The sequence below is a fragment of the Hylaeus volcanicus genome, unplaced genomic scaffold, assembly GCF_026283585.1.
Source record: "Hylaeus volcanicus isolate JK05 unplaced genomic scaffold, UHH_iyHylVolc1.0_haploid 12175, whole genome shotgun sequence".
Classification (NCBI taxonomy): Eukaryota; Metazoa; Arthropoda; class Insecta; order Hymenoptera; family Colletidae; genus Hylaeus; species Hylaeus volcanicus.
This window is the reverse complement of record NW_026533131.1, coordinates 46,810-71,093: the sequence shown is the minus strand read 5'-3', so window position 1 is coordinate 71,093 and position 24,284 is coordinate 46,810. Positions and strand designations below refer to the sequence as shown.

General features: G+C 45.9%; 1 protein-coding gene and 1 long non-coding RNA gene across 2 annotated transcripts; both read right to left on the bottom strand.

The window, feature by feature from the left end:
• Positions 1-8,942: 8,942 nt before the first annotated feature.
• LOC128882750 (uncharacterized) lies at positions 8,943-9,401 on the bottom strand. Its single transcript, XM_054134479.1, has one exon. It carries the CDS (start codon positions 9,399-9,401, stop codon positions 8,943-8,945), a length of 459 nt encoding a protein of 152 aa, XP_053990454.1.
• Positions 9,402-17,136: 7,735 nt separating this feature from the next.
• On the bottom strand, positions 17,137-24,041 carry LOC128882756 (uncharacterized). Its single transcript, XR_008458539.1, has 3 exons — positions 23,298-24,041; positions 23,017-23,218; positions 17,137-21,176 (listed from the first exon to the last, which is right to left on the bottom strand). It is a non-coding gene; the product is annotated as an uncharacterized LOC128882756 (long non-coding RNA).
• Positions 24,042-24,284: the final 243 nt, after the last annotated feature.

Below are 24,284 nucleotides of genomic sequence, written 5' to 3'. Positions count from 1 at the left end.
TAACCCGTCCTCGCTGCCACTCTTTCCTACTCGGCGAGCCTACCCTACTGGTATTAGGCTGGATTATTTTGTATTCCCCATGACTCTCAACCCTACACGCTCCAGGGGAACCAACTTGGATTCCCCCCTTTTTTCACTGGAAGGTTGTTTCCACTGTTTGGAAGGGTCACCACCCCTTCAATAGGGTCCGTGGATCCATCTGTGTGGTTCCGTGTCCCCTTTTCCTACAATGGTGTAGTTTGGTCGGACGGTCACCACCCGTCCTAGGCCGAACTCCTCCCATTCTGTGGGGAGGTGCGCGAACCCTTTTCTAAGAGATGGTTATTGTATTCGGTTACGGTGGATGCGCTGAGGCGCAGTCGGCGCATCCCCTTGCCTTGCGTACTTTCTGTTCCTTGTTTACTTCGTTTGCTGTAATGAGGAGTCTGATCGGGACGCGAGCGGAGGGGCTCATACGTCGTCAGCCGTAGGTGTGGTGACTTACGGTGAGTGGAGTGCTGGATATTCCCGCTCTCGAGTCTTGGTGTAGTACCTTGGCCTGTCCCGTGCTCTACTCTTTCCCTTACTATTAACTTCTGTTCTACACCCTGCGGAGTAGGGGATCTGTGCATCTGCCTTGCTGATACCTTGTTCTGTGGCAAGGGACACTACCCCTTCCGTGGAGTCGGTGGATCCATCTATGTGGTTTCGTGATTCCTTTTCCTATGTTGGTGGAGTTCTTCTTAACTGTGGCCATGCCAGCATTACTACCATCGTTCCAGAACTGTTGCTCAGGCCACGCCGATATTTTTATCTACGTGCCATAATCCTTACAGTGGCCACGTCAGCATTGCTGCCAACGTGCCATATCACTTCCTTAGGTGTTTTGTTGGCGGGGTCCTAGCCCCGACTCCCCGGCTGAGGGTATTCCGTCCTAGACGGTCTTTCCCGCCGGAGAGCTTCCCCTATCCGCAACCTGGGGACACGCTACGTAGGGGTTCACCTCCCCTCCTATTTGGACAGCCAAACAGGTGCGTGGGGGCAATACCTAAGCATGAGTTTTCGTTCGTGGAACCTGTACGAGTAACCTTTGTTGCAAAGTACGACAAAACATTCGTGGGCCGTTAAAACTGCGACTCAGCTGGAGAAACCGCGATACGTCATTTTTGCACTGCAGACTGGTCGAAAGAATATCATGTCTGAAGATGCGAGCAACTTCGATGCATGTAAATTGACCAACGTGAAACTTTATCTAAACTCTGACTTTTATCCATACGATGACTTAAATCTTGACTTTGATAGAAACAGATATGCTATTCTTTTTTATATGTATGCACGTTTTCGTAAAGCTTATTACGGTTACGACTGTGACGAAACGCTTTGCAACACGGACAACTTTTTGTTGCATGGGCCGTTTGTAGTCATCAATTGCTCGCGACAGAACGAATCAATCAAGAGCGCCACCGTAGGTGTGCGAATAGAATTTGATTGCAAAGAAAACGTGCCAGCAAGTACTACCGCGTACTGCCTTATTCTGCATGATCGCGTCATCGAATACTGTCCATTGTCCAACGTTGTGCGCAAAATCACATGAACTGCAGCATCAGCAATATTTGTAATATGTAAGAGATGGACACTTCGCATTGTAGTTTCAAAGATATCGTCACGATGGTACCAACGTTTGTTGACATACAAGGGTTCATCGACAGAACCAGGTTTATCGTAAAGGAAGTGGCGGTGTTGAGAAAAGGAACCGTTCTCACCCATTACATTTTCAAAAACCCGTATCCATGGAATTCACTATCGGCAGCCGATAAATCTCGTGCTTCTTGGGTGACGGCAAATCATCATGGACTGTCGTGGGAAGATGGCTTCGGGCCATACAGTATGGCGAAACGACTGATTACAACAGCAATAGTCGATGACGATGCATGGCCTATCGCATATGTCAAGGGAAGCCAAAAACGCGACTGGTTGAAAAATCTACTTGATAGAAATGTGAATATAACTATTGAGACCATGGATGTTGATTACAAAGATACCGCGTGTTTGAAAAATCTTGATGTTACTAATACCATGCGATGCATATACCATGTAACAAATTGCGCTTTACAAAATATATTTAAATTATACAACTGGTGGCTGAAATACCAGAAATAAAAAGAAAATGTATCTATTTTTTGGAAATAAAATTATATCATTTAAAAAGACATCTGATTTTCTTTCATCTCCTTCGTAGAAATTTTATAAAATTAGCAATTTTTTTTTAGAATACATTTTAACGTTAAGCTTAAGCTTCGAAAAAATTGTAACTATACATTTATATGTATATTTCTTTTTAACTATGTTTTCATGTAAACTAATACATAAAACTAAGAATGATTAATAAAAAAAAGAAAGAATGAGTTCGTGATTACGTATATATAAAATAAGGTTAACATAGAATAAAATAAAATGGGAAGGGAGGCACTGATCATAGACATATATTTATAAGTACTTTTTTATTATCTATTTTTACTATTACATATAAGTGATTAATATAATGATTAAATATATATATAAGATATGATGAACAAAAAAAAAACAATGAAGAATATTAATATATAAATGTATATAAAATAAGATTAATGTCTATCATGGCATTCAATTATTGGCCGGCCCGCAAGTTTGATACTTGGCGTCCTTGGGAGTGCTGCGATTTAGTAGATAGCCTCCGCATATGTGGCATTTGGCCGCTGCATGTGCCCTCGCCCCCTCCACAACCAGTATGTGCGCTGGGGCGTCAATAAATTTTGTGGCCTCGTCCCGCGGAAGGTTCATCTGACACATCTGGCATATTCGCTTTCCGTAGCCATCCCTCAAGCAATGTCCCTCGACGCACTCCCGCCTGCGCAATTCGTTTAGCAAATTTGTCGGCAGCAACTCTTCCGCTAGCGTATTTACCACGCCAATATCATTAAACTTTGGGTATTCTGCAGTGGAAGAGAATTATGATATTATAATAGTGTTTTTATGTTTGTAGTTGAGATTATTAAAAAGCGGTAGTAGGTATTATTGATTGAAATAATAATTACTGTTTACATACCTTGGTTCCACTGGTCCACCATTATTAATGTTTTTTATAACTTTTCTAGGAGTAAATCTCAATGTTTTTCTACAATAAATAGTAAGGGCTGGTCGTACAATGGTTTATATAGTAAATTAGTTAGGCGGGGATTCAGTCTTAGTAGGAATGGAAGTGGTACTCGCAGCTGTCTAATTGGGCAGTTCATACCTCCAACTCATGTTAGTAGAATTGAAATGATTCCGCAGAATTCTACCATTGTTACATACACAACTGGTATAATATTTCTTTCGCACGTGCCCTTGTATTGATTTACTCCTAGTTCTCGAGCGTGCGTTTTTGGATTTTCTGCTCGAGGCCATCACCACGAGACATTCCTACCGATGGCTGTGTTAAAGATTGCAATCTAATTTTACATGTTGCATGGTAAAAAATATTGGATCATGCGCTGAAGATTCGACAACGTGCATTGAAACACATCTTCCAGCGTTAAACAGAATCAGTATGCATCGACATCTGAGAAATTGTTGCAGATGTTCTCACCCGAGATTGTAATGTAATGTAATATTATATGTCGCGCGTTTACACGGGCATGAGTGTGAGGAAGAAAATACTCGGGGGTGAGAGAGAGGGAACCCGCGAGGTCCGCAACGACGCCCCCACTCCTGCGCGCGAAGAGGACAGTTTCCTCTCCCTTATGGCGTGCGCGCTTACCTCCCGCGAAGACGACGAGCATGGTTTCCCCCTCCCTTACAGCGTGCGCGCTTATTTCGTTACATGTACCATTTGCGTTTCTCTTTCTTACCGATCTCTGATAACGATAATAATACTTACCAAACGTCGAACAATTGATATTCTTCTTCTTCTTCTTTTTTACCGATCTCTGATAATTACCTATGATAATTACCCTTATCTTTTCTAATCTTACGTGTTGCACGGGTAAAAGAGCATGAGTGCGTGGAAGAAAATACTTGGGCGCGAGAGAGAGAGGGAACCCGCGGAGCCCGAAAAAACACTTCCACCCTGACGCGCTTATTTCGTTACATGTAAAATTTGTGTTTTTCTTTTTTACCGATCACTGATAATTACCGACCGGTGGTGTTCCTCTCTACGTTAACGACCGTAGGTAATAATTATATTCTACCTTACCGACCGTAGGTAATAATTACCGACCCCCCACCACTCGTGTCCCCTCCCCCTCGCCCTCGATGTCCCCCTCCACCAACCACCTCACCATCGGTTTCGTCCTCCCCCGCTCCCCCCTTGGAGCTCATGGGTTAGAACCCGCCTAGCTACACTACTTACGTTTTCCGCAATACGAGCAATGTGTGTGTTTATGGATGAGGAGATAATGTTCTTTATCTCCTCTAGGAACAAGTGTGTCGGGAACGTCTTGGGTGGTTGTTGTTGCGTCAGTGTTTCTGTTGGTTCGTGCTGAATGAAATGTTCGGTTTAATGAATTTATTTGATAATTGATGTTTCCTTTCTTTTTCTAATCTAATTTCTATTTTGTTTTCTTCTATTTTCTGTTTTAATTCTTTCAACTTCGAGCAACCTTTGTACGACGCAGGGTGTCCGAAGTTTTTCCAGTTCACGCAGAAGGGTCGCGTTTCCGCGTCATCTTCTACGCTAGTGCCTGGTACCCGAAAAGTGCACTCTCCCGGGTTGTGTTGAATGTTACACTTAACGCATATGTAGTTCCGATCCCCCCCCAAAATGCAAGAAAGTAGAAAAAGATGTGAAATCGAAATGAGCAGCCACTACATGAAGGTCCTTTCCAGTAAAGTGCAAGGGCGACACTGTATAACAGAATGAAAAATTCGGTGCTTTCCAACTATGCGCAGCTAACATGCTGCGTTCAACAGTGCTGACGTTCGAACCCTAATGACAACTCATGTAAATTTACTGCTCCGTACTTTGGCGGTGAAATGAAGAAGCTAAATAGTGTATCAACCACAAACTGAGACTGTTTAGACATTTGCCTAAATGTCCGTGGCCTGGAAGTCAAATGCTTGGCGTGGCCAGGCAAGGTCAAGGTTTTGATGAATAAGAATTATTTTAAAATGTAAAATAATGTTAATGTACTTATATTGTCAGCGTTTTAAACTGACAAATTATCTGAAAGCCTGTGAGAGGAGAGATATCTGCGTCAATGAGTGTCCTTAGAAATATTTCAAAACACAATGAAATGAAAATGAACTCTGTGACGGGGCAGGCCTTTTCTTTTAAATATATATATATGTAAAATTTGCGTTTTTCTTTTTTACCGATCACTGATAATTACCGACCGGTGGTGTATTATATATATATATAATATAAGAGATATTATATATAAGATATGATGAACAAAAAAAAAAAAACAATGACTCGCTCCCTCCTCGCCCGAACACGCGGCGGAGGTGGTCGCGTGTTTGGAGGTATATGTGGCCCGCGGCCCAGTAAGGACCCCCCTCCCCCTTTTTTTGCGCTCCCCTCGTGCTTGCGATCCGCGCCGCGTCTTCAAGCGAGTGTCCTCCACCCCAAGGACCCCGGTGTGGCCACCACCAAAGAGGACTTGCCACCCTCTGGAGATGCTCCGCACTGCTCTCGCCCCGCAGCTGCCAAAGGAGAGATCGACGTTGGAGATGCCATGGTGGTGGCACACCGTATGGACCCCCTTAAAGCTCCTGGGTGAGGAGAGCCACGAGCTGGCGACAAGAAGAGCGCGATTTCGGGAAACACGGATTAACGGTGAAGTTGCGAATCGAGCGGACGTGTGAGCGAGCGCCCTTTTATTTTCATCCGCGCGTAAGAGTAATTTTGGTTATTTCGCGAGTGTGTGGGTGCGCTTCCATTCAACACCGACGAGGACCGACCAAGGAGGAATTTTGAGACTCCGAGCCAGGTAGGGCCCACGTGTTGGGATTTCATTTGGTGCATGTGTGTGAGAGCGCGGATCTAGCGTGTGTGTCCGTGAGTGTGCTCCGCAGCACTTTTCGTCCGCGACAGGACCACCCCCGAAGGCGAGAACCCTTGGAGTTTTCTCCATCCGTTTCGCGTATCTCCCGTGTGGCCTTGCGCGGTTTGAGATTGCACCGCGTTTCGAAGGAAAAGACCCCTTCGAAACGCGAGACCGTTAATTCACGGCGTAATACTTTTTGGGTTGTATTTTCTTTCTAGGGCGGATTCTCTGTTTGCGAGGCCCCCGTAGAATTAAGTCGCGCCGGTTTTAGAATTCTATTGGGAATTCCGCGTCGCGTTTCCTCTTCGGCGCGTAGTCGCCACACCTTCTCCCTTTTCGGTGTGTGTGTACCGCGTAATACCCCCCTTTTTGGTTTTCGGCTAAAAAAGCCCAATTTCACTTTGGTGGATCAGAGTTTCCCTTATTTTTCTTTGCCTTTCCTGACCTCCTTTGAGCCCGTTCTCCGCTTGGGCAGCCGGAAAGGCGAAGATAACGGATGCGTGTTTTTGCACTGGCGCTCAGATTCCTTTAGGAATAAATAAATTTCGTCCGTGGGAATTGTGTGACCGAGCGTGTCGAATAGCGGCTTTTCCGGCCGCCCATGCCTGGTTCCGTCACAAAATTGGCGCCCAACGTGGGTCCCCCTTTTAAAACTCTGATCGAGGGACACGATCGTTTCAATTCGAACGACGAATTATCGTTAGTTTAGGTTTCGTCGCTTCACGGACAGTAGATTTGGACTGTTATTGGTCCTTGTAAACAGACAACGCTACAGGTGTGTCGCTTAGATATTCCGTAGTAACAGGTAGGAAGACGCGACGACCCGCTTTATTTGGTCGCACCGCATACCATACCGTCTGTTTATTTCGAACGCTAGCAAGGTTTCCGAACGGCAAATTCTTCGTCGCAGATAAATTCTTTCGCGTCCGATAAACATTCGCGCCCGATTAGAATTTGAGCAACTAACCATGTCACATACATCCGACCAAGAATCGGAGAGAGCGCGCCGTAGCGAGGCGCACGAATTAAAAAAGGTCGTGAGTAGGGAGGCGCGAAGTTTCTCCCAGCGACACAAGTCCCGCGACCTAATGGTAATTTTGGACGTCCTGGGGATTAATACGGACTGCGCCTGGGATGAAGTGCCCGACAGATTTGTCCGGCATTATCTTCGGCAGAAACTCGGGCCCCACGCGGCAACATGGGACCCGAAAAAGGACGAAGTACCTGAACCCCACGCGTCCATCTCAACGTTATTGAGGGAGACTCCCCAATATACGAGCCTCATTGAGGAATTTGAAGCTCTATTGGGTAGAAGGCTCCCGAGGCATCAGCCCCCTGTTCCGTTTCTAGAAACCGTCGCAGGAGTAACAGTGGTGGTGACCCCGACCACGACCGTGTCCACGTTTACGTACACGGTCGCGGAGTCACCCCAAGACAGAGCGGACATACCGCGAGTCTCCTTTAGGACCCCTCAGCCCGACTCCTCGCCTTTACTGGCGGAAACGGCAGCGTGACTACCCACCGGTCAATCGGCTGGCAGCTGGAGGGGCTCCAAGGAGCGATAGCGAGCGCGATAGAGCACGCGCCCTCTTGGAATACCGCTCCTCTCGCAGCGGATCGGTTACCCACTTCCCTCCCGCCGTTGCTAGTACCTCCGCCGAGGAGGCTCGAGAACAGTTCGGTATCGGGCGATGGAACGCGACCAGCGGGGATAGGGATAGCGCAGAGTAGGTTTCCGCGACCGCGAAGCGACGAACCGCTTCCCTCACTCTCGCGCGAGCTGACGTCTTCCATCGACGGTGTTCACAGCTGTACGACGGAAGATGACGACAGCGAGAGCCCGTCGTATGAGAGCGTAACTCGTGCTGCGACGCAACAACTAACGCGAGATCGCGTAGGCGCGTACGAAATTTACGCTCGACCTCCCCTGCCGCGCCCACCTTATCGCGGCGAGGAACTTGCCCCTCGTCACGAAGCCTCCTATCACCCATCATTTGATGAGGGAAGTAGTAGGTGGCAGGTGGAGGAAAGATCGTCGCAACAGCCCCGGTTGTCCCCAGCACCGGGCCGCGACGGCCAGCAGCAATTTGAAAGGGCCCAAGAGTCCCGTGTAGAATTTATTTTGGAGTTTCGTCCCCTTCAGGACGAGCTCCCCTCCCCACACTCCTCCCAAAGGGAGGCGAATATTCCCCAATGGGTGGCCGAACGGTACGGGGACACTTTTCCCCCGTTCCGAAGCCAACCCCCCCCCCCCCCGCGGAAAGGGCGGCCAAACGGTACAGTGATTCTTATCCCATTTTTTTTTTTTTTCTTTACGTGGGGGAAATGCTTTATGCATACCCCGTCCCCCTTGGGGAAGGGACGAGGTTATGTGGGTCCTACCGCCGGCTCGGCGGCCTTACAGGACGGTATCCGCAAGCGTACCCACTAAAAACACCACGGTGACCTCCCTGGGCTAATAGGGAGATGGCCGGGATCTCGTAAACGAATGCAACCGACCACCTCCCAACCCATGGCAACAAAGGCCCCATTCTGGGGGGGAGAGAAGCTCCCCTACGAACTCCTATGTTAATAGGACATCGCACGGGTCGCCCATACGATGTCCCCCCCCCAAGGACCGCTCGGCTGGACAGCGCAAGCCCAGCTTGCACCGCCTGCGGTCCCCGGAGGCTCCCTCCATCGCTCGGACCGAGTGGCCCCAACATGGGTAACAAACCCCGATCCGGCCGACGGAGGAAATCTCTGCGCGCAGAAAGAAGGGATCGGCGGGAGTTTCGGCTCCCAAACCAACCCCGGGGGGGGGGGGCCCCCACCCCCCCCCCCCCCCCCCCCCCCCCCCCATGGACGCCCCAAAAAGAATTGGGGCGGTCCACCAGTCGCCGGCAAAGATAGTGGGGTTACCCGCCCCTTTGCCGCGACTGGCCCGCCCCGATGGGGGGAGACCACATGTTCTCCCCCCTATGCCCATTCCCTCTGCCGCTGATTTCTGGCGGAGAGGAGGTCCGCCTTCCTTTCCCTCTCCGCGGCCTCCTTCTGCGTCATAACTTCCTCGCAGAAGGAGGCTAACGCCTGACAGGACCTATCGTCGGCAACCATATGGTCGACCACGGCCACCAACGAGAGGTCCATCCCAATAATACCTCTTAGGACACGACGCGGCGCCGACCACGCTGGACATTCTTCCAGCGTATGCCGCGCCGTGTCCTGAGCCTCCCCGCAGTGGTGACACTGCGTCGTCGGTTCCCTCCCAATGCGACCCAGGTATTTCCCGAAACATCCATGCCCGGAGAGCACCTGAGTCACATGGTAGGTGAGCCAAACTCGCCTCCTGCACCATTCTCCCAGAATGGGCAGGAGGGCCCGGACTATTGGACGGCCCGAATTTTCGGCAGCTACTTCCTGCTGCCATCGGGCCATCACGTCCTACCGGGCCTGCTGCCTCAGCACTTCGATATCGTCCCCCTCAGGGTCAAGCTCCCCCCGGCGGATGGAGTACGCAATCCGGTAACTGGACGCCCGCTCCTCCGCCATTATATGGAGGGGACTCATATCCGCGATATTCTTATCCCCTGTCCCGAAGCCAAAAGCCCCCCGCGGAAAGGGCGGTCGAGTGCAACCGTGGCCAAGGTCACGAGTTCATCGCCCACCCTCCAGCAACCATCTTGGGCGAACGGTATGGTGGCGTCTGGCCCCCGTCCCGAACCCATTCTCCCGCGGAAAGGACGGCCGAATGGAACCGTGGTCAAGGTCACGAGTTCCTCGGCCCCCCTCCTTAGACAGGTCCGGTGGTCAGGTGGGCCGATCGGCATGGTTACCTTTCTCACCAGTCCCAACCCCGGCCTACCACCCAAGCAACCGTGGAACTGCCCGGTGACCTTAGTCACCTTGGCTATGCAGTGCTCCCACCGCCCAGAGGGCGGAGGGATATTGAGACCCGAACTCCGCGCCCGTCCGCAATCTTACTGGCGGAGGTTTGGCGTTGCCCAGAGGTGACCTTGGTCCCGACTGTCTCTACTGCCGTAATTCGCCTCGACGCTCCCCCCAAGACAGTAACTCTTCAGGAAGTAGCGCCGCCGACCTTTTAAATAAATGGCGAATTTCCTATTCAGACGGTCAGGCAGCAGAACCATTCCTGAACCGGCTGAATTCATGCCGAATCAGTGCTGGAATTTCTGAGCGTGCCCTAATCGGAGCCCTAGAGATTGCTTTTTCGGGCGAAGCCGAGAATTGGTACGACTGCTATGGTTCCAAATTTGAAACCTGGGAGTCGTTTACCCAGACTTTTCAACAATGCTTCGGGAGCAAAGACTCCCGACAGCGATATATAAAAGACGCCATCAATCGAACCCAAGGGAAAGGGGAAAAGATTGAGGCGTTTCTGGACAGCCTCTAGATTATATTTAAGCGTACGGAATGTCGGTTGTCTCTGGAAGATTGCTTAGGAATTGCCTATGACAATCTGAGGCCTTTCTATCGCCTATACTTCCGAAGGAGCGAGTTTTCGAACTTCGAAGAGTTAACCGCGCTCAATGTGGAGGCCGAGGCCGCGGCGGCGAAAGCCAGAAATCAGAGGCCCACGCCCGCGTCACAGGACGTTGCGTTGCCGCATACGGCATGCCGCACCTCGAGTAAGTCGGCGTACCTTTCGACGCTCGACTACGTTCTTGGGCAAGAAATTGGCGCGGGGACTTCCGGAGAACCGATTCAGGAATTAGAGAAGGGGATTTCGAAAAGGGTACTGGGACCGTCAACCCCCCCGAAAGAACCAGGTTCTCGAGAAGGTTCGGCGAAGGCTCTTCCACCTCCGCCGAAAAATCCTCCACCGGCACGTAGAAGCCCTCCATCGTGGAAAGAAGTGCCCGCGGTAAAGAAGAGCTCCGCGACGAAAAAAGCCCCGGTTGCAAATACCGCGATCCCTTCCACGTCCAAGGAAGGGAATTGTTACAATTGTCAGCGCCCTGGACATTGAGCTGCTGACTGCCTCAAACCCCGGAAGACAAGGGTTTGTTACGGATGCAACCGGGAAGGAGTGACAACTTTAACGTGTCCAGATTGCGCCGCCCGGCGGGCGGAGAACGAGAAGCGGGAGGGTCGTTAGAAGCTCGTGACCCCCCGCTAAAAGACATGGAGAGCCTAATATTTATATTTGCCGAAGGTAGACCCTCACAGGGAGGGAGCGAGGATGGGGCTCCCCCCACATACACCATAACCGCGGGAGAAATCAAGGAGGCCTCATTTTTAGGTTAGGCGGAGGGAAAGGGGGAGTCGAAGGGTCCGTACCTTTGCACGGATTTTCCCCAAAATTTTGGGTTTTGCGTTGGAGGGAGCGTTCTTCCCGGCGTCCCTCCCGCCGCAGGCCGTCCGAAGTTCACCAAAGTCCGTTTCCCCGGGTTCTCGGCGGCCTCTTCTTCTCGTCCACCGGTTCGGAGACGAAAGAAGGGTTAGCTGTCCGGCCAGTCACAACTTTCGTTACGTTTCCTTTTTTTTTGGTTTTACTGTTAAGTTCCCACATAATTTAGTTCTATTTTCCTTTTGTTCTTATGGAGTTAATAGCAGTGGGTAGACTCCGTAACGAAGCAAGTGGCTGGTCCGCCTGAAAGTTTGGCGGTTCAGGGAGAACGCGAGCCAACGGCTCGTCGGCGATGAAACAGTTGATGTTGTGGAATTCGATACTTTTTGAATTCCAGAGCATTGAATTGGATTAGCGGTAATCCAATTCCCCGCGCTTTGTCGGGTAGGCAGTCTCGCACGGCAATGCGCGCAATACGCGCAAAGTTACCGCCGCACCGCAAAGCACGCTCACTGTATGATTGATTAAGTGAATGTGTCCCTTATACCACACCAGTAGCCCTACCTGAACACCGCGAATCGTGGATTTCTTTTTTTTTATCTAATTTTTTTTGTGTGTTTTTTTTTAGGGTTGCCCGCTCGCAGCGCACAGAAACTTCCAGGACTCCCTTAGGAATAAATAAATTTCGTCCGTGGAAATTGTGAGACCGAGTGCGCAGCCTTAAAACAAAACAACATAGAATTCTTTACATATACACCAAAACAGGAAAGACATTTAACCATCCTCTTAAAAAACCTGGAGAAAGACTACGATTCAGAAGTAGTACTCGCCGAGCTCAAGAAACATAATATTAATAGTGTAAATTTCGCGGCCGTGAGTAAATTCAAAACGCAAAAATCTATTAGGGAAGGCAAAAACCTTCCAATATACCTGGTTCAATTATCGCCAAATAGCAAATTCGAAAATATTCAACAAATTAGAGCCGTGCTTCACTTCCTCGTCACATGGGAGAAATTAATTTAAAAAGACCGCATCCAATGCAAGAGATGCCAACGGATAGGACACGTTGCACTTAGCTGCAATCTAGAGACGCGGTAGCGTCTCGACGCCAAGTACATCAAAAAATAGCCTCCCCGTATATATCTGGGGCTGGCGCTACCGCGCATCTTTTACTCGAGAAAACGCGATTCCAACCTAACCCGAAACTTCTGTCATTAATATCTCGTCACGCCTGCTGTATTTTCTAAATCTAAAGGCATTTTTCTGATGTTAATCGCACATAAGCTTTCGAATAAAACCAAAATCAATAAAATCGGCCCACGAACGACAGAGATATCGTAGTATCATATCATGAATGTGTCAAAACGGCACTATTTTTCTTTTCCTTTGACAAGGAATTTTTCGTCAACACTTAGCCAATAGGAGCTAAGGCCGTTCGTCGATTCGTCGACTCTCGGAATCAGTCGGCAAGGCTCGTCGGTCGGAATTGTAATATGGCTGTCACTCATGCCGCTCGTTCATTTCTAACCTGTAACAGTCAGTTTGGATTTGTGACATTTGGATTCTTGCAACAAGACTTTTTGACATGCATTTGCGTACTTTTGAAAATTTAAAGGACTGAAACTGGAATTATAATACAATAAATTGTGCGTTACCAATAGTGGATCTCTTTGTACATTTTCCCACTTTATTTATTATCATTTAAATTGTGCATACTTGTGAATTGTATTCTAATACAATAAATTGTGCGTTACACATAGTGGATCTCTTCCTTTATTTCTCATTTCATATTTAACATTTCAATTTTTAGCAACAAGACATTTTGCGATGCGTTCTGTGTGCTTTTGAAAATTTAAGGGACTGAATCTGGTATTGTAATATAATAAATTGTGCGTTATTCATATGACATTAATTTTATTTGTAAATAACACATACAAACCACATTTTACTTGCAAATTAATGGAGAGCTTAAAATAAAAATACATTTGTCTTTGATTATATTAAGCATAGAGTCTACAATATACATAATGTGTCTGAAGCCAGATATAGGAAAGAGACCAGCTTTAGTTCTTTAAGTTTCCAAAAGTATACAGAAAGCATGGCAAGATATCTCATTGCAAGAAATTCAAATGTTAAATGAAGTAAGAAATGAAAAAAAGAAATCAACTATTTGTAACGCATAATTTATTGTATTAGAATAAAGTTCAGAAGTACGCAGAACGCGTGGCAGAAAGTCTTGTTGCAAGAATATCGAATGTTAAAGATAAAGCGAGAAATGAAAAAAAAATCCACTATTTGTAACGCACAATTTATCGTATTGCAATATCAGTTTCAGTCCTTAGAATTTTCAAAAGTACACACAATGCATGGCAGAAAGTTTTGTTGCAAGAAATTTAAATAATGAGAAAATGAACAGAGATCCACTATTTGTAATATATAATTTATTGTATTACAAAAATATAGAAAAAGAGAGGTCAACCTTAATCCTTTAATTTCTCAGAAGTACATATGACACATGACAGAAAGTCTTGTTGCATTTAAATGTTACTGATAAAGTGATTACATTTTTTTTTTAATAAATTTCTTCCAATGAGACTTCCTGCAGTGCGTTCCGCGTATTTTTAAAACCTTAAAGGATTCAAACTGATCTCCCATTTTCTATTATTTGAAGTCATTCACTATAAAAGTTAGCTTTGTAAAAAGAAGTGAGATCCCTATAAAAAACTTCAGAAAAGTAAAAAAATTACGCCAAGTACAAGAAAAAGTGGAGGACTTAAAGAGTAATCATAGAAAAATAGAAGATCACCCTAAAAAAATTCAAGAAAGTAGAAAAAGAAGTGAAATCGAAATGAGCTGCCAGTACATGAAGGTGCTTTCCAGCAAAGTGCAAAGGCGACACTGTATAACACAATGAAAAATTCGGTGCTTTCCAACTATGTGCAGCTAAAATGCTGTGTTCAACAGTGCAGACGTTCGGACCCTAACGACAACTCATGTAAACTGACTGCTCTGCACTTTGGCGGTGAAATGAAAAAGCTAAATAGGGTATCAACCACAAACGGGGACTGTTTAGACATTTGCCTAGATATCCGTGGCCTGGAAGTCAAATACTTGGCGTGGCCAGGCAAGGTCAAGGTTTTGATGAATAAGAATTATTTTAAAATGTAAAATAATGTTAATGTACTTATATTGTCAGCGTTTTAAACTGACAAATTATCTGAAAGCCTGTGAGAGGAGGGGTATCTGCGTCAATGAGTGTCCTTAGAAATATTTCAAAACACAATGAAATGAAAATGTACTCATATTGTCAAAGTTTTAAATTGACACATTACGTGAAAGTCTGCGAGAGAGAAAGTATGGGTATTGATGATCTGAGAATGCTTTGCCTAGCCACGCCAAACATTTGACTTTCAGGTCACGGACATCTAGGCAAATGTCTAAACAATCTCAGTTTGTGGTCGATACACTATTTAGCTTCTTCATTTCACCGCCAAAGTGCGGAGCAGTAAGTTTACATGAGTTGTTATTAGGGTTCGAACGTCTGCACTGTTGAACACAGCATTTTAGCTGCGCATAGTTGGAAAGCACCGAATTTTTCATTGTGTTATACAGTGGCGCCTTTGCACTTTGCTGGAAAGCACCTTCATGTACTGGCAGCTCATTTCGATTTCACTTCTTTTTCTACTTTCTTGAATTTTTTTAGGGTTATCTTCTATTTTTCTATGATTACTCTTTAAGTCCTCCACTTTTTCATGTACTTGGCGTAATTTTTTTACTTTTTTGATCGACATAACAGGAAGACTTAGCAGCAAGAGTGACCTTAAGGAATACGTCATAGTTCTTATCGATGCCTTCGCCAAATTTGTTCTATTCCATCATACTTTACGCATTGATACCGCTAGTGTCATTAAAGCTCTGCAATTTAGTTTTTCCTTATTTGGATCCCCAAATCGAATAATTGCCGATCAGGGGACGTGCTTCGCGAGTAAGGAGTTTAAGGACTTCTGCGATTCCCGTAACATTCAGCTACACTTGATAGCCACGGGTTCTAGCCGTGCTAATGGCAGGTTGAAGGGGTCATGAGTACGTTAAAGTCTATGTTGACTTCTGTCGAGACAGGCGAACGATCATGGCAGGATGCATTAAATGATGTTCAGTTAGCCCTGAATAGTACGATTCATCGTATTACTAAAGCGAGGCCTTTAGAACTTTTAATAGGACGTGTAGCCAGACCCTTGAATTTATTGACTTTAGATGATGCTGAAGCCGAAATCGATCTTTCCGAGGTGAGAGTGTACGGCGTGCAATGTAGCAAAAAATGCTGAGTACGACAAAGCTAGATTTGACAGCACTAAGTCCAAACCAGTTAGATTTAATACAGGAGACTTCGTGTTAATTAAAAATGAAGAAAGAAATTAGACCAAACTTGATCCTAAATTTAGAGGTCCATTTAAAATTATTGAATTGCTTGATGGAGATAGATATCTTTTAAAATCCTTAACCAGTAATCGCACGTACAAGTATGTGCATGATCGAGTTTGAAAAATGCCTGAGTGTCAAGTTTCCGACGAGTTTGATAAATCGGACTAACAATGATGTACGTGTTTTGCAAGATGTGTTCTGTGTGAACTGTTATGACTATTCATATAGTCGGCGTCCTGTGTGGACAGTTACGACTATTCATATAGAACTGTAAGGCTAATTTACAGAGCCGGCATTTTAATGAAACATATTACCCTGTTTGAATCCTTTGCATAATTTCCTCCAACTATGTTATGAGTTGATTGAGAATTGGGCATGCAGTAATGAAAAGCTAATACTTTTGTTAATCCTTCTACGTCAGGAAGGCTGAACGATGAATGTAATGTAAAGGAATTGCTTTGTTACAGGTGCACGCGAGAACGCATGATATGTTAGTCCGGCCGTGTCGTAGATATTAAAGCTTAGCAGTAAGCGTTACATTGTAAGCCCGGAGGTCTCGGATGCCGAGTGGTCGCACGTGTACGTTTGGTCGGCTGCGACACTCGATCTGCCGCGACACATAATTGGTTTCGGTTGCACGCTACCGATACCTTTGGACGGCCGCGATAATCAGAGTCGGTCCTTTTTGATGAAGTGTGCACGTGGATGGAGTGACTCCGGTAGGATGAGCCCACCACGGAATGGGGCAGAGCGGAATAGAAGTTCCTCGATGGCTTGAGATCGGCCGGCAGAAATCGTTTGGCATTCAAAGAGAACGGTTGTTAAATCATAAGCGAGAATGAATCCTACTGGAGTCAACCCGTCGGATCGCTCGGCAGCCCGACACCCGCGAAAGAAGCAAGGCACCGCCGAGGTGCGCGAGTCTTGTACATCCGCTCGCGAAACGACATATATAAGAATGGAGACCTAACGGATTACAATCAATGTCCAGGCTAAACCCTTAAACCTAGAAAGCTGAAATTTTACACAGAGGTTTCCTTCATGATGTATACAGGAATAAGAAATGATAATTCGAAATTCAACCCGTAAAGGGTTAAAAAGGAGAAACCGCGGGATGCAGCTAGTTTGTATATAAAAATTGATCCGTATCTTTGTATTCGCTTAAAGCAGAATTAGACTGTTTGTTGCTTCGCTTAAAGCAGAATTAAACAGTTTCTTCATTCGCTTAAAGCAGAATTAAACAGTTTGTTGATTCGCTTACAGCGGAATTAAATAGTTTGTTGATTCGCTGTTACGTCCCAACTATGTTTGGGACTTTCTTTTAGGGATTCTTATCTTCACTTAAAGAGCTAAAGCTCACCTTATCTGTACTTTAATGGATAAAAGGAGGAGATTTGGGTTTTGAATGACTCGTGCTTGAGTTTACAATAGACTAAATATAATTATGAAAATCAGTTTTGGATTACAAATACATCAATGATATTAATATAAATATAAAAGTGGTTCTTTAACAATATCAGTTGTTGTACTTAGAATAGCGGTGTGGTCGGCAGGTCTCGTCCCGGGCTCTGCTGTGCGAGGATCTGCTTGTTAGCTTCGAACACTCGCGACACGGAACTTTACCAATTGAACGTCGGATTTTCCTTGGTAATGACGCGAACGCGTACAATTTACCTATCCGCGACTACAAAATTTAGTAATTGACAACCAAAGCGCGACGCTGAGGGTGTATTCGAATAACAATAAAGATTTGATGTGGTTTTAACCGATTATACGTCGGACTTTCGTAGGTAACGACAACGCGTGTAGTTAACCTGTCCGCGACTACAAGATTTCGGTAATGACCAAGGTGAGAATGTACTAAGAACGGAATAAGAGCGCCGTGGGGCGTGTCCGCGGGTTTATATATTAGCTGATCCTTGCATGGCACGAGCCGCGGTTCAAGAACATTCATTTCGGCATCCGTTGAATTCGGGAGGGGTCCCAAGTTCAACGGACGTGTTGGCGTTGAACGCAGACGCCTATTTCGCTGATTCGCAGTTCGCACGATTCGGTTCCCGAGGAACGATTTCCGAATCGTTTGTTGAGCGCATTCCTAAGAGTTTATCGATCTCGCTATGCGCAATGCGAGGTCGATGAAAAGGGATACCATTCAGCAGGGCCGGGGGAACATCGCTTACAGCAGAATTAGACTGTTTGTTGATTCGCTTACAGCAGAACATGTCCTTTTGTTTTTATAATAATTCGCATAGAGCAGAATTGGACTCTTTTTTATTCCTGAAATACAAAAAAACTAAAAGGTATGAAAATAATGTCGGAATTCTAGCAAGAACCTTTTATTCACTCTTCGACGGAATATTTGAAATATTCATTCGAAGAGAGCGTTACAAGGTGTAAATTCCAACTGACTACTATTCGGCACGTGTTCCCTAAATGACCTGAAACCATCCCCACTGGAGGGTACACTCCTTGGGGTGTCCTGGAGTTCGAACGCCGAGTTTCGTATATTCTTTGATGTTTGCCGCCGAGTCTCGAACGTAGACAAGGACGAGTAAAGAAGAGAACGGAGCGAAAACGCCGAGGTATGCCGGTGAAACAATATAATGTAACGATGAAACTTTTATATTATTAACTTTTTTGTTGTAAAACTTTTACAATCATATTCCTGACATTTTTCTGATTACAATGTGAGCAAACACGACGTAATTCGCAACAAACTTACTTGTAACAACTTATTTAAACTATTGAGGTACAAACAAAATTAAAAGCGGTACAAACGAATACAAACGACTTTCAAAAAGAGGGTGTTAGACGTCGAGCGACGTCGAGGTGCCGTACGGGGCCATGCCTGGCAACCCTGGCCTTCGTCTGTCGTCACCCCCACCCCGGAGGAGGTGGAACAACGACGACGTCGAGGCAACTGACAGGCCCGTTGCCAAAAAGGCCTTCAGTTGGGTTTGCGATCGGAAAGAGAGACGCAGAAATAAAGTCTTGTCTAACATACTGTTGCGACAGTATGAAGATGCCGCACTACAGTTCCGAGTTACATCGTCGCGACTGTGTGAAAATGTTGCGACGATGTGAAGTTGCGGAAACGAGTTCCCGCGCTTCCGGTTGCCAGGAAGCGGCAAACTTTTAAAATAGAAGAGAGCGATTCGAGATCTCAAAGAGAGAAGACGTATCACTACAAGTCTCTAAGTTTATCGTTGAATTATTGTTAAATCGTTAAAAGTTTAAGTTTGTTAATAAACGTTATATATAGTTTAACATGGATTCTCGTGTTTCAACCCCCCGGCGTAACACTGGTGTCAGAAGTGGGATGTCCACTCGTTCGTCTACTGCCGGCGGAGAAATCCCACCGACGTTGGAGTCTTTATTCGAGAATTTGCAACGGGGAATCTCGGCACAATTCCAGGAACAACAAATTCTCGAATCTAGATGGAAGCGGGTTAAAGAAAGGCAGGCTGCGGAGAAAGCTGCTAGTTAAACCAAGGAAGCTGATCTAGAAAAGAGACTTAGGACGATTGAAAATCATTATCAGGTGCTATAGTAAAATTTTCAAAACTTAATGAATAAGTTGTCAACCACGACAATCCGTAGTGAGGATCGCGAGTCCACTCTCATAAATAGTTCCCTTTCTATAAATAATCCTGTCTCTACTGGACTCGCGATACCTTCCCTTTCACAGTCGGCACCTCTGCAGGAAGCGAGTGGTGTCGTTCGAAATGTACCTAATTTAGGGTACTGCAACGTGATTTCCCGACACGGTCCGCGATCCGCGTCGGGAAGCGTGCAAAGTAAGAGTTTTCCGACTTCTCACGCCTTTACGGGAAAACCCGAGCGCCAGGTATCAGGAGATACCGGCGTAAGAAGCCGAACATCGCGAAATTTACCACGGCTAGCGATCCGGATCGCGGAGAGGGGCGTGGATCATCGGCGTGGAAAGGAAGTCTGGGAAAGCCGTCTTCACGGCAAGACGGGGCGGATTAACACAGCACTCGTTTAAAATAATATAGAATATATTGTACGCGAAAGATGTTGTCACGTCCCGGATTTCAGATTTGAAAATCTGTCGCCCGTTTCAATCAAATGATGCTTGCCTTTTGTCTCACGCCCCTCTTAAACGACTCGCGTCTGGACGGGATCCTGATCCATATTGAATTCACCCTCGCGATTACTATTTATTAGAATATTTTAAGTTTTTGGACTTACTATTCTCGTGCGTCGCGATAAAGCAACCGAATCCGCGGTTCACGATAGTGAATAAGCCGCGATCGTACCGTGGTCGTATCAGGGGCTCATAATGTAGCAAGAAGTAGATCGCTAGGTCCGCACCCGTAACTGTTATTGCTTAGGTTCTCTCTTACTTGCTAAACGCTTCTCAGTCTATGATATAGGGTGACGTTCGAATATACAAATACTACATCTTTCTTCAACTCATTACGAGGAAAAAATATGTCCGTGGTTTGAACGGTCGATACGCGAACGTCACAATGTTACAAAATACGGTGTACACTGCCGAGCTGTCGTAGCGTCGAAGGTCACCGGGACGACCGGTGACCGACACGAGAACTACGTTTCGAAAACACGTGCGAATTTCGTTCACGATAGCCCAAATTCCGTCGCGATTCGCACAAAAGCGACATTGGAAACGATATTCGGACAGTCTTGACGCGGTCGCGGTGGGCTCGACCTTTTCGACGAGAACGTTAACCGACAGCGATTCAAACACGTGCGCGTTAGAATGGACTCGCGACTAGATGTTCGTTAGTTCGCTCGATATCGTACGCAAAGGCGATTTCCGCTAACAATGCTATTTCGCCCGACAGGGTGCTCGGCAACCACCAGGAAACTCAAACAATTTACGATATCCTATCCACGAGCGTGAGGTAAAGGAGGAAGCGCTTACCGTACCGTTCCGCACGTGCGTCGCTGACGAAATAGGACGAGATACGCGAGCTCGTCGCACGCGTTGGCTCACGCGCTTCCCCCCAGCCTCACCTCAATGGTCGGCGGCACGCGGCACCTTATGGCGGCCAAATTCAAATCGCGTTATCGGCGCGCACGTCATCGGCGGTCGTCCAGTCTCGTCCCTCGGCGACTTTGGTGGCGTGTCGGTGCTGGCATCGCTCGAAGACTCTGGAGCGGGCCGGGTCTCGGTGCACTCGAGAACCCGGCTGACTTCGCTATACTAAATGGCCTCCTGCCCCTTGAAGGTCGTAGCGGAGTCCAGGGGCTGTTACCAAGAACATCCAGCCCCTGTCCATTTGAGTTTCGTCTGGCCAGTCCGTGCAGCCGGCGCCGGGTTGGACGGGATCGGTAGCCTCGAAGCCGCATCGCTCGGTGTTACCGTCGTTAGCCCAACGCTATTGCCCTTCAGATACGCAAATTAGTCATAACCCTGAGTTACCCTGGTGGCGCTCTCGATCTTGGTCGGTCTCGTTCCCCGCGGAGAGTTCACATCTTTGTGACGTGGGAATCTGCAACGTCACAGTACGTTTTGAAACCACCAGTATTTGATAGAAAGGCTTGCTGGGAGGAATATATTCTTCAATTTGAGGCAATCGCTAGGGCTAACAAATGGAATGAACCAAGGAAAACTTTGGCCTTGGTTACATCTTTAGAGGGGCCGGCTCGAAGTATTTTAACTTCCTTAACCGTTGATAAACAAAATGATTTCGGCGCTATAATTTCGGCGCTATAATTTCGGCCTTGGAGTTCCGATTTGGAACTAAAAATTTTTCTAATTTGAATTATGTTAAGTCTCAAAATTATAAACAACGGCTTGGGGAGTCCATCTCTGAATTGGCCTCGGAGATAGAGAGATTGGCACAGGCAGCTTTCTGTGATTGTCCAATGGAAATCAGAGATAAGCTCGCTGCCTCTCAATTTGTTCCCTCCTTGGTTAATGAGAAGATGAAACAGATGTTGAGACTCGGCGGTTTTAACTCTCTTAGAGCGGCTGTGATCAGAGCCCTGGAGATTGAAGCAGTTGAGTCAATGGCACCAGCACCTTATCAAAAACAAAATTACATATACAAATATTCTTCTTTTTCTGAGGGACAATTCGTGAAGAAAAGAGATTTCCCAGTGACCACCGAATCATCCAGTGAGGGACATACATCAGAATGTTGGAATTGCGGTCAAAAGGGACATATCCAACGTTTCTGCTCTAAGCGCAGAAAGGAAGAGTCTTCTCAGAGGAAGGGAAACAGGAAGAAGTCGGCGTAAAGGGGCATCCACCGACTTTGTTTTCTTCCGCCCCCGTCGTACGAAGAGTTTGTAGTCAAGATGCTAAATGCTGAGAAGTTTAGATCTAACATCAGATCTGGCGTGACGGGAACGGAGGGGTTCGAAAGTATTAAAATTTTTTCTATCTCGGGAGAAAAGTTACCGATTTACGGACGACAACGTTGCTCGGTAACTCTTGGGACGTTGAAAACCGAAGAAGACTTCCTTCTGATCGACATGACAGAAGAATGCATTTTGGGAACTGATTTTCTTAAAAACATTCCTGTTATTTGGATTTTATTCTGGGAAAATTACATATGTTATACCATGGCGAAGTTGATTTTCTGAAGAAGAAGGCTGCCAAAGAACCAGCAGTTTTCTCGATTACAAAAGAAAAACACACTGTTCCAGAGCATCTGCAGACACTGTATGATGGTTGTGGGAAGACTCTCACAGAGGAACAAAAGTCATCATTTAAGAAATTTTTGCTGGAGTTTCAAGACATCTTCGCTAAAAATTCGGAATAGATTGGAAAATGTGATTTTGTCCGGCATAAAATTGATACAAGATCTTGTTTGCCCATTAAACAACCTCATCGACGGTTACCTCTTAATCGTCGAGATCAAGTCGAAGAACTAATTGCAAAAATGGAACGTTAAGGAGTGATCGAAAAATCCGAGAGTCCTTGGTCCTCTCCCATCGTTCCTGTCAAGAAGAAAGATGGAAGTACCAGATTTTGCGTAGACTATCGCCGATTGAACGAAGTCACCAAGAAAGATTCGTATCCTCTACCTAGGATTGAAGCCACTTTGGACGCAGTGAGTGGTTCATCCTGGTTTTCAACTTTGGATTTACAGAGTGGATATTCGCAGATCTCTGTTGATGAGGATAAAGAGAAAACCGCTTTCTGCGTTGGTACAGGTTTGTGGCAATTTAAAGTCATGCCACTTGGACTTTGCAATGCTCCAGCTACTTTTGAACGTTTAATGGAAAACGTTTTGGAAGATTTAAATTGGAAAATTTGTCTCGTTTACCTTGACGACATTATCATTTTTGCAAGGAGTTTCGAAGAAGAAATTGAACACTTACGAACAGTGTTTTCCCGTCGGCGTCACGCACAACTTCTACTCAGCCCGAAGAAATGCAATTTCTTCTGTCGAGAAGTCAGGTATCTTGGACATATAATTTCGGAACCAGGACTGAAGACGGATCCAGAGAAGATTTCAGCAGTACAAGATTGGCCAATTCCGAAGAATAAAACCGAACTTCGAAGTTTCCTGGGTCTCTGTACCTATTACAGAAAATTTGTGAAAAATTTTTCTTTAATTGCGAAACCTTTACATAGGTTAACAGAAGACCGAGTTCCTTACCATTGGTCTGAAGAATGTCAGGAAGCTTTTAAATTGTTGAAGGCACATCTTGTGGACTCTCCAGTTTTGACTTTTCCTTTATCAGATGTGGATTTCATCTTAGATACAGACGCGTCTAATGTTGCAATTGGAGCAGTCCTTTCTCAGGTTCAGGATGAACGAGAAAGGGTTGTCGCTTATTTTTCTAAGATGTTTGGAAAAGCTGAAAGGAATTACTGTGTCACTAGGAGAGAGTTGTTGGCCATCGTGAAGTCTATAGAACATTTCCATCATTCCTGGAAAATTCCTGGTACGAACAGATCACGCCTCTTTGAGGCGGCTGCTCTCGTTTAAAAATCCAGAGGGGCAAACCGCAAGATGGATAGAACGCTTACAACAATATGATTTTGAAATAAAACATCGTAAAGGGAAATTGCATGGTAATGCGGATGGTTTTTCAAGGAGATCCTGTGAAACTTCGCAATGCAAACGTTGTACTCGTCTGGAAGAAAAGGATAATGAAGAGGAATATCATGTTTTCAGGACTATTTGTAAACCAATGGATTTGGACGAATGGATTGTTTCACAAGAAGAAGATGAGGATATTAACTTTATTAGAAAACGTAAGCAGGATGGAAATAAAGCAACTTAGGAAGAAGTTTCTGCTCTTTCTTCTGGAGCGAAGTTTTTCTGGAAAATTTGGGATTCTTTAGAAGTTTACGAAGCCTTGCTATTCCGAAGATGGGAATCTGTGGATGGAAAAGAAGTTAGTAGATTATGTATTGTTCCAAAAGGTAAAGTTGAAGAAGTGCTTCGAGAGTGTCATGACCCACCTACTGGAGGACATTTTGGAGTAAAGTAGACCCTTGCTAAGGTTCGACAGAGATTCTTTTGGATTGATCATCAAAGGGATGTTCGAAGAAGGGTCCCACGGAAAAGGAAAGAGGGTCCCTGAAGGTATATAACGTTGGAGCACCTTTTGAAAGGATAGCGCTCGACGTTGTGGGT